The sequence below is a fragment of the Monodon monoceros genome, unplaced genomic scaffold (assembly GCF_005190385.1).
Source record: "Monodon monoceros isolate NGI ecotype Baffin Bay Population unplaced genomic scaffold, NGI_Narwhal_1 Super_Scaffold_15, whole genome shotgun sequence".
Lineage (NCBI taxonomy): Eukaryota > Metazoa > Chordata > Mammalia > Artiodactyla > Monodontidae > Monodon > Monodon monoceros.
The window spans coordinates 22216540-22227438 of NW_021703771.1; the positions used below are offsets into that span (position 1 = coordinate 22216540).

General features: G+C 50.2%; 1 protein-coding gene across 7 annotated transcripts in view; it reads left to right on the forward strand.

Annotated features, from left to right (window-relative positions):
- Nucleotides 1-10899, forward strand: part of ANKRD6 (ankyrin repeat domain 6) — a 201775-nt gene that overhangs the window by 153556 nt on the left and 37320 nt on the right. For 5 of the 7 annotated variants that reach the window (XR_003793757.1, XM_029224345.1, XM_029224349.1 and 2 more), the window contains exons 5-9: nt 1245-1343; nt 4983-5081; nt 6472-6570; nt 8970-9068; nt 10298-10375. Coding sequence is in view for 6 of the 7 variants with exons in the window: in XM_029224345.1 (XP_029080178.1) it covers nt 1245-1343; nt 4983-5081; nt 6472-6570; nt 8970-9068; nt 10298-10375 (474 nt within the window). In the remaining variant the exon portion in view is untranslated. The remainder of the gene's footprint in view (nt 1-1244; nt 1344-4982; nt 5082-6471; nt 6571-8969; nt 9069-10297; nt 10376-10899) is intronic. The other 2 variants (XM_029224346.1, XM_029224350.1) reach the window with 2 other exon arrangements.

Sequence of the window (10899 nt, forward strand, 5' to 3'; positions counted from 1 at the left end):
TGTTTTTAAATTGTCAAACCATCTTAAAACATGGGACTTTGCAATTGAGTGCAATCTGGCCTCTGTCCACTTTTTTTAAACAACCTTTTATTACAGTGTAACATACATATACAGGAAGGTGCACAACTAATACGTGTGCAGCTCAGTGAGTTTGCACTGCCTGAGCACATCTGTGTGAGCCCCCAGATCAAGAAGGAGGTCATTACCAGCACCCAGAAGTGTTCCCACCCGGGACCCCCTTCACTCTTCCTTCTGCTTCCTGCTTCCGGGCCACATATCCGCCACCACCATTCCCAGCACCTGGCCTTTGGTACAGCCCTCGAGACCCTAGACTTCCCCTGTGGGTGTCAGCAATGTCAGGCCCGTGGCTTACTGTGTTGAATGAATGTCTAAGCCAGAGCCTGGACGCAGTTGGACACTGTCCCTGCACTGCCCCCAGCTGACGGCCCTGCGCCTGGCCTGGAACAGCCAGGAGGGCCTTTCCATCTCTCCTCTCTGTGCCCCCGTCTCCTCACCCCTAATCCCAGGTCCCACCCCACGCAGTTCATTGCACTTAATGTGTCTTTTTTTAATAGTAAGTTAAGCAAATACAGCCTATGTTTAATGGGTTGATTTCTATTGAACAACCATCTATTGAGGACACTCGTTTACCTTATTTACAGATAGATCACTGTTCTCAGCGCCTGCTCATTTGTTTGGGGCCCTGAGGCTTTTGGATTAAACTGGGAGAGATTAGATTTGGGGGAAGAAAAAGGAGCAGTGGAATCTACCTCTCTGCCCTTGGGGCCCTGGAACTTGTGAAGCTGGACTCTTCATTTGCCTGACCTTTGCAGGGTTCTCTCTGGGGCCAGAGCAGAGCAGAGGAGGCCCTCAGGGGCCGTAGAGGTGGGGAGAAAGGGGCATCATACCTCCTGATGCTACTTTATGTTACACATGAGCTGTGCATGGGCCCTGGAGCCTTTCTCACCCTGGGTTCCCGGAGAGACTCAAGCCCTAATGCCTGAAGTCATCCATTGTAATACATCCTAAATCTAGAACGCACCTGGAACGGTACTTGTTAGGTACCGTTTCTGGAAGAGTGGAGAAACTGACCACTCAAATCACCGCCTGGGTTCTGTGGTTCAGGTGAGAAGCCCCAGCGGAGAAAGGCCCCTGCTTGTGCCCTGAAGTACCGTGTGCTCTGTTGACGGCAGTGAGACGGATCAGGCCCAGCTGATGTGCTTTCTTCTGTGTGTGCTCCCCAGGACGGGAACACGGCCCTGCACGAAGCGTCCTGGCACGGTTTCAGCCAGTCTGCCAAGCTGCTCGTTAAAGCAGGAGCCAACGTGCTTGCCAAGAACAAGGTGAGGCCCGGCAGGTGCTAGATCCCCTCGGCCACAGGTGAGGACATCCCGCCTGCCTTCCCGGCGGGAGCCTCCTCTCGCTGAGCAGGGCGAGGGCTCAGGGCCGTGGAACCTGGTGGGAATTGAAAGCTTGCAGCTCCTCGGTGGGAGCGATGCACGGGGTCCACGTGGGGGGAAGGAGGACCTACCTGGGGCCCCGGCCTCCCGGGAGCGCTGCGGCTTCCCTGCTGTCCCGTCAGTCTGTGAGTGTGCGGTTGAGGGGCCCAGCCCTGTCCTGCGGGGACAGGAAAGGACAGCAGCCTCTCCTCTCTCTCGTTGTCCTCTGTCACCCCTCTCTCCTCTGTCCCTCTCCTTCCGTGCTCATTATTAGTGTGTCCCTGGACTAGTTTAGAAGCCTCACAGCAGACTGACCCATCTGCCTGGGGCCTCCCCAGAGTGGCCTCGGCCTCTGTTGCTGTTGTCTCTCTGGGAGAGCTTGGCGTGTACCTCCTGCACAGCAGTGTGTGCTCACCGTCCCCTCCTGCTGCCCCCTCCCTCGGGGGTACCCTGTTCCTTTCTGCCCACTGACCTCCAGCCCAGCCTCCACAGGCCCATCGGGCAGTTTTTTAGAAGGCTCTCTTGGACTGCACATAGCTCTGTGCTGTGTTGACTGGTGAAATGTTTCTCATGGTTCCCTCAGGGGCCGAAAGCTTGAGGAAAGCAGCAAGCCATGCATCGTAATACCTCCAGTAATGCCTGGCTCACTGCCCGGCACGCTGGTGGCTCTCCATTTCTTCCAGGTGGTACATGGTCTGGAACATTACACCAACTCGAAGTAGGTGGTTTCCAGTTAATGGATAGGGAGGCCTAAGCTGGGAGCTAGTAGTCTTTTGTAAGATACGTGATTCGTTTGTGACACAATTAGGGCCGTAAACCAGCCCTGGTGGTTCTCCATCACATTCCCTCCTGTCCCCTGCAGGGCCCCAAAAGTATTGTGTGGGAAGCTATGTGTCCTCTCTCTAGATAAAGCAGCAGGGGCTGTTGGAAGCACAGGTGAGGTGCCATCCCAGAAGAGGGACTTCCATTCTGCACCAGCCACAGCCTCTGGGGAAGCCTCTAGAATGTCCTTCTCTTTTTATTTTTCCCCCCAGCTTTATTGAGGTATAATCGACAAATAAAATCGTAAGATATTCAAAGTGTACAACGTGATGATTTGATAATTCCCAGGGGTTAATGAACACATTGATCACCTCACATATTTACCTTTTGTATGTGTGTGAGAACGTTTAAGTTCTCCAATTAGCAAGTTTCAATTATAGAAGACAGTGTTATCAGCTGTGGTCACCACGTTATGCATTAGATCCTCAGGCCTTGTTCATCTTATAGCTGAAAGTTTATACCTTTTTACCAACCTCTGTGTATTTCCCCACACCCCAGCTTCTGGCAGCCGCTTTTCTACTCTGTTTCTACCAGCCCATCTTTTTTCTTAGATTCCGCTAGACGTGAAATCATACAGTATTTGTCTTTCCCTAACTTATTTCACTTGGTGTATTGCCCTAGATTCACCCATGTTGTCGCAAATGACAGGATTTCTTTCTTTTTTAAACGCTGAATAATATTCCATTGTATAAGAAAGGTCCTTACTCGGCAAAGTATAGCAGCCCTTATCTGGGAGATCAGTAGTCATTACTCAGGGTGGGGGAAATGCCTGCTATGTATATCTACCTAGGTCACAGTTCTTTTTAATTTCAGGTTTTGACATTGCAGGCTTTTGCATCTGACATCTTTCACTTTGTACAGTGGTTTTGAGAGTCTTTTATATTGTTTTGTGTGTGATTAGTTCATTCCTTTTTATTGCTGAGTAACGTTCCATTGTATGGATGTACCACAATCTGTATTCTAACCCATGTCTTTTCATTTTCTTCGTCCAAATGCTTTTCAGCATAATTGATTTTTTTATTGGCAAAGTAAATTTTGGTATATTTCTACAGCCATCAGATTTCTTTTATTTCAGTCATTTATTCAACACATTTAATGACTCCCACGAAGCCAGCAGCTTTGAGACAACCTTCTCTATGTGCACTGAGAATCATACCAAGCCGAGCCCTGAGCCTTGCCACAGGGAGCAGAGTGTTTAAAACACGGGCAGACCCTTCATTTTGGAAGACTAAGCTAGCAGTGGTTCTCTACCCGGCTGCGCTTTAAAATCTCCCGGGAAACTTTAAAAACACGGGGAGAGGGGAGAAAACCAAACCCACCCGATGACCAGGCCTGGGGTGACCAGCTGTACCGTTTTTGCCCTGAGTTGGGGGTGGAGTTTCCCAGCATGCTGGCCTTTCAGCGCCTACACCCAAGCGGCCTGGCCCCACCCCCTGGGGCGGGGCCATCAGAGTTGCGTCTGCGCACTGGTCTATTTAAAGCCCCCCCCCCCCCCAGGTGACTCCAGACTGCAGCCGAGGGTTGATGACCGACGAACGAGCTCTCGCAACTCTCGGGCTTAGAACTCACCAGGTTCCTGGAGGTAACAGCAAGGAAGGAAGACTCTGCCCAGGCTGGTTAGAGCTAAGGTGGTGAGAGGGGAGTGAGTGACCCAGCAGCACACAGTTTTCCTTTATTTTTAAAAACTCATTCGTCTTTTTAAAGGGAAGGAATATAAACCATCCTTGAGTATGGGCAGACAGTGCTGTGTGATCCAGAGAGGAGTAAAGCAGGCCAGGGAAAAGCCCTAAACAGGCAGGCTGATAGCTCTGAGCCCGCAGCTGCAGGCCTGATGCAGCTTTTAAGCTCAGCAGAACAAACATTGAGCTTATGTATTTAATCTCCTGAGTCCTTGCAGGCTGACACCAAATCACGTTGCCTGTTTCTCTTGTTGCTTTTCTAGGGGTTAGCAGCAGCCTTGCAGGCCTTATTCCCATAGTTTCAAAGAGTTCTCTTGTCAAAAATTCTTTCTGCAACATTACTGTGGACATGATTCTGACCTTTGGTTGCCTTGAAGGTAGAGTCCAAAAGCAAGAGGGCCTCTGTCTGTGTGGGTAGTGACAGATGCAGTTGTATTATGGCCTGTTGGGTGGAGGCCTTGTCCGTAGTTCAAATTTTGATGTTTCAAGAAAAACCCAAGATTTAAAAAGGCTTGCAAATTCTGTTAACCTTTAGCCTGCAGTGTCGGATGTGGTCTGTTTGCCTTCCTGACTCTGTTGGTAGGGTAGCCAACCAACAGCCACCCTAACACAGCTCTCCTCTGTGTTCCTCTTGTCGCTAAGAGGAACAACCTCGTGCACGTGCACAGCACTCTGCCATTAAGAAGATGCTCTCCTAGGCTCTCCGAATCAATCCTCACAGCCTCAGCATGTAGGAGTCACGCTCCATTTTACAGGTAAGGAATCCAATTAAGAGCCTTGCCCAGTAGCTTGCAACGAGTTAAGTGGCAGAGCCAGGATCTTGGAACCAAGGTTTCTATGAGCGATGTGACTCTTCTGCCCGTTTGGATTCCCAATTAAATGTTCTTGCCACTGAAGCCCTGGGACCACCGATCGGGAAGCAGAGAACGTGAGCCTTGACTCTTCTGTGAGTAAGCCTCGGCCCTCGGCAAGGCCTGCCCGGTGCAGGCCCGCGGAGGAGGGGTTGCTAACGTGTGCTTCCTTCTGTCTGCTTCCCTCCCAGGCGGGGAACACGGCTCTGCACCTGGCCTGCCAGAATAGCCACGCCCAGAGCACACGCGTCCTCCTGCTGGGCGGCTCCCGCGCCGACCTGAAAAATAACGTGGGTGGACAAAACCGACCTCCCTCGCGCTCTCTCATGTCGCCTCGGAAAGTAACCCTGCAAGCATGCTAGAGTATTCACATGTAGACAGTAAAAAGGGTTCGGGGACTGCCGAGAAAGTATTCATTTTTTGCTAATTCCTAAGGGGTCCTTTAGGGGGATGGGAAGAGGACTCAACACTCGGAAACACTGCTTTTCTCCCATCCTTGCTCCCTCGTCCCTCAGCCTTGCAGTCTGTTTTATTGAGCACAGCAGGTGTCTAGCATATGAGTTTAGGAACGAAGCTAATTGTTTTCAGGAAGCCTCTGCCCGCAGAGGCTTCCTGAAAACTCTTAGCAAATACTGGTTGATGCTATACCCGGGAGGCCTTCTGATGCTCCATGCCCGGCGTCTACAAATCCATTACTGAGGCATCCTTGGGATGAGCTGATGGGCCAGTAGTTCTTAGAGGTGCCTGACCTGAAAGGTGCCGTGGGTATCCCTCCTCCCTCCACAGAGCTGCATTTCCTTCATGAAGCCCGTGCCTCAGCCATGTGACAAGAGAATCTGAGGCTCCTCTCAAAAATGGCTTTAGCCGGGGCCCCCCTGATTGGGGGCAGGCTCATCTAAAGTGGTTCTGAGAATGCTCTGAACTTCAGCTTTGAGCTTGGTTCCTTCTTAATCCGGGGGGAGAAGGTTGTACTGACGGCCAGCATCTCTAGACAGAACTAGAGCTTGAATGGAAACGCCTGCAGAAGGTCACCACGCTGTCTCCAGTTCTGTTGTTTTCTCTCTGGGAGCAGGACTAAGGAAAGTCCTGATCCCCAGTTTTTCTGAATGCCCTGTTTTATGCTCAGCGATTGCTTCCTCATCAGCTCCCTAGACTACATTGCTCCCCATGGGATACTGGGGTCCTACTAAAATGGGATGCACTTGAATTTTTTAGAGTACACGCTCTTAAAGTCCAGTGGCTCACCCTGCTCTCCTGGCCCTCTCAGCCATGATGGATCTGTGATGGGAAAGTCTCATTTCCAAAGCAGTGCTGTTGGTCTTAATCAGGGTACTCCAGAGCAGAGCCTTCGGGTCTTAGGAGAGGCTGGGGTCAGCGGAGTCTTAGTAAATGCCAGCTAAGCAGAGCCTCCCTTAGCTCTTGCGAAGGTCTCATGGGGAGCAGGCATCCAGTGTATGAAACCTGAAACAGTCTGCATGGTGGGGAAAAAGCAGGGCTGCAGACAGAAAAGGGCTGTGAGTTGTGGAGTGAGCGTCTGTGATAAAGGAGATGCTTACAATTCAGGCTGTTACCTTCTAAAGAATATATGCTAGCCTGCCAGCTTTTAAATGATATTTTCTTTTTATCTTCTCTGTTTTGTAACTGCTCAGACTGTGCTTAGAGTTTGATTTCTGTCCGCAGGCAGGCGACACCTGTTTGCACGTTGCTGCGCGCTATAATCACTTGTCCATCATTAAGCTCCTCCTCAGTGCTTTCTGTTCTGTCCATGAAAAGAACCAGGTCAGTGCATGTGTTCTCCCCATGGTTAACCTGCAGGTGTGTTGGCACAGACGGGAGCAGAGGCTGCTGGGGGGCGGTGTCCTTTCCCAGCCTGGGACTTGGCCAGTGCTGGCCTTTGCAGGAACCATGGAGTTCCTGTGGCCCTGGTTTATCTGGCCTCCTGGAGAAAGCATGCCCTTAGCATTCCAGTTCATATCACCACATTTGCATAGTGAACATTTTCTGGAGATCCTGCTGTGGGTTTTGTTTTTAGTGTGATTTTTGAAAAGGAAACCCACAAGAAAGAGTGGCTTCGTAAATAAGGAAGGGCATTAGGTGTCTCATGACTCCTGAGTTCTCTTACCTGAACTGCCACCTTTATGTGAGCTGAGGGAGTCTCTCTTTTCTGTAAAGTTCGGCACCTGATCAGTATCTACGCCATATACTTGGGGTTTCGAAATCTGTGATTATTAGTGTTCTGTGGAAATGTGATTTTCGTAGTTACGTGGATTTTTAAAAGGTTTTCTTGTTATTTATTGATACCTATACCTAAGTGATGCATTGTTTGACTTTTCTGAGTTTGGGTACGTAAATCTGAAATTAAAAAAAAAAGTTAGATTGTGATTCAGATTAAAAATACCCTATAATGGTGGTTACTGACCCTGGCCGCATATTAGAATCAACAGAGGATTTAAAAATACCATTCCTGAGTCCCACCCCAATATAAATGATCAGAACATCTTGGGGTGAGGTCCAGGCAATGGTATTTTTTGTTGTTGTTGTTGTTTGTTTGTTGCGGTAAGTGGGCCTCTCACCATTGTGGCCTCTCCCGTTGTGGAGCACAGGCTCCGGACGAGCAGGCTCAGTGGCCATGGCTCACGGGCCCAGCCGCTCCACAGCATGTGGGACCTTCCCGGACCTGGGGCACGAACCCGTGTCCCCTGCATCGGCAGGCGGACTCAACCACTGTGCCACCAGGGAAGCCCAGGCAATGGCATTTTTAAAAAGCTCCTGGCCTGAGTGTGCAGACAGGATTGAGAACCACTGACCTAATAAAATAGCTAAATTCTGTCATTCTCCAGCCTGGCCATGGACTCTAGGTTCATCAGGTTACCCCAAACAGCCCTCGCCAACCAGTGCTGCTTCTCAACCTGGGTGGTATATTACAGTCACCTGCCAGCTTTGGGAAATCATCAGACCCAAGCCACACTCCAGGCCAATTAAATCAGTGTCTGTGTGGGACCCAGGCATCAGTAGTTTTTAAGGCTTCCCAGCTGATTCCAATGAGCAGGCGAGACTGGAAACCACTGCTCCAGAGCTTCCCTCAAAACACACAACCAGGTGACTCAGGAATGAAATGAACACTTCCTTCGGCTACTTACCAGAGAAGGAGGGCCTTGGGATGGCGGGATTTTCATGCTTTACTTGTTCACCTGCCAGGAACGAATGAATGATTTCACTTCTATATTGGTCTGACTTATTTATGTCATTCTGTTTGGGAATTTAAAACAGTTTGCATGTGGAACTGGCCCACCAAGCTGCATTTGACATAGCATTCTTTCACAGTTGATTGAAATATTTTTTTGTTTAAAAACAACAACAGAAAACTTACAGGCTATTTGGTAAGAGTTTGAAAACATCTGGTGTTAAGCGAATACTGATTCTCAGTGACTCCACCCAAACAAAACACCCTGGCCTGCAGGATGATTCCAGGTGGCCCTTTCACATCCCTGAGGATGGCTGCAGGGCTGGGATATTACTCCAGGGCCTGTGCAAGTAGCCATCTTCGAAGCTTCTGCTCATTCTAATTCAGAAACCAAGGGGTTCTCTGCCCACCCCCTGCCTGGGCAGAGGGACAGGGTCCAGAGCTCCTGGCTACCAGCCTGTGATCCTGCCTTTACGGTCAGGTCCCACCATTCCCAACAACCCAGGCCCAGCATGACTTTGCCCCCTGCATTTAATCCTGTCCTGTGATTTCTGGCATCTCCACTCAGAAAGGAATGTGGTATTCGTGCATAAGTTCATTCAGTTGCAGAGTCTCTTTCAAAAGAGCCACATTTAAACAACAAGGTCCTACTGTATAGCACAGGGAACTATATTCAATATCCTGTGATAAACCATAATGGAAAGGAACATGAAAAAGAATATATTTATAAAATGGAATCATTTTGCCATACGGTAGAAATTATCACAGCATTGTACGTCAGCTATCCTTCAATAAATAAATTTTAAAAATAAAAAATGAAGTATGGTTAAAAATAATAAAAGAACCACATAACACTTTAGCCAAGGTCAGTCAGTCTAAGACAGATTTTAGTTTGACTTTGAAAAGCCACCGCCAGGCCATGGAATTAAAAAGCCAGAGGCCTGTGGGCCACAATCCGATGGGGTTTAGCCGGCTTTCTTCTGATTAATTTCAGGCTGGAGACACAGCACTTCATATTGCTGCTGCCCTAAATCACAAGAAGGTGGTTAAAATCCTACTGGAAGCAGGAGCAGATGGGACCATTGTCAATAACGTAAGTGGAGTTGCAACAGTGGTTTCTAAAGGTGTTCCCACCCCTTTCTGGATCAGGGCCTGTTGTTGCTGCCCCACCCCCTGCGGACTCCAGAGCACAGCCTCACCCAGGCTCGCTCGGGAAGACCATGCGGCGGCACTGACCCCACGATCCTGGGGCCCGCGGGGATGGACTTGAGGGGACCCTTGCTCTCAGCAGCTCCACGAGTTACAAACCCTGAGGGCTCATCTTCAGACAACTCAGCGAGCATGTCCTGGCACGAAAAAGGGTCAGGGGTGTGTAAGTAAACTGGCAAGTGGATGTTACTGAAAGTGAGTTCCAGGCCTTTTAAACAGATGTGGTCCTCAGAAAAATGGCCACCAGGCTAATCTTCCTCAAAACTCCAACTGCTTTCTCTCTAAAATCGCCTTCTCTCACGCCCTCTCTCTCAGTGTCTCCCTCCTCCCCTCCCCCTCTCATCCTATAGCAGGCACCAGCTCAGGCACCCTCTCTTCCTCGAGGTTGGCCTGTGATCTCTGTGCTCCTGAAATTGCACAGACTCGGGGGGCACTGGGGGTGGAACAGTTGTCTGGGGAGTTGGGGGTGTCGAGGCTGGTAGTCCCCCTCCCAGCTTTAGTACCTGGATTGGTGGTACCTCTCCCATGATGCCATGAGCACCTTTCCCTTCCTTTGAATCCCACTGTTTTCAACTCCTGGTCTGGGCTTTAATCTCCCCAGAGTCTCTGTTATGGCCATAGCTTCCTAAATGTTTTTCACAGTCCAGTTCCTGAGACTCTGTGGCTGGGCCCTGATCTGCCCTTCCAGGTGTTTTCTCCATTGTACTCCCGGAAGATGTATCGCTTGGCTGGATTTTTATGATGCTTTGTGTTTTCTCAAGTGACATGTTCCACCTTGACCCCATCTGTTTTGTTTTGTTTACCTCCCTCAATCCCTTTTCCAGGAAGCCTTCCTGGGTGAGCAGTGCCCCTGACCATTGTCTCTTAGAACACCTACTGCTCACCTGGTCAGCACTTACCCCGTGTGCCTGTGTCCTCAGGTGTGACTGGGCTCCCCGTTGGATGAGACTCAAGAGCAGGACCATGTCACATGCACGGTTGTGTTTCGCTGAGCACATGTGTAGGTGCTGGTGTGACCGGGTTGCTAGCTCCTGGGAGAGCTGTCCCCGCTGGGCTGTGCATGTGTGGGGCTGGTGTTCCGTACTCACTGGTCCTCCCTTTGCCTTTCCTTAGGCAGGCCGGACTCCACTGGAGACTGCCCGCTACCACAATAATCCGGAAGTTGCTCTCCTCCTCACTAAAGCGCCCCAGGTAGGATTTTTTGCATTTTCCATTGTATTGATTATACGGGGTCTGCAGGGTCGTTGGGATTCCCCGGTTGCCATCTACTGAAGCCAATTCAGACCAACTTAAGAAGGGGACAGATGGGCTTACTGTCTAGGCAGCAGGAAGTGTAGGAATCCACATGAGCCTCCAAGATACCTCGAACCAGAGATCTCAGGCCCAGCAGGCTGTTCTCATACATGGGCATCATTTCCTCTCTGTGGCTGGATCATTGTCACAACCAGTTTCCTGAATCATAATTTCCCAGCCAGGGAAAAGTTCCAGTTTAAAATGTCATAGGAGGGGGCTTCCCTGGTGGCGCAGTGGTTGAGAGTTTGCCTGCCGATGCAGGGGACACGGGTTTGTGCCCCGGTCCGGGAAGATCCCACATGCTGCGGAGCGGCTAGGCCCGCGAGCCGTGGCCGCTGGGCCTGCGTGTCCAGAGCCTGTGCTCCGCAACGGGAGAAGCCACAACAGTGAGAGGCCTGCATACCGCAAAAAAAAAAAAAAAA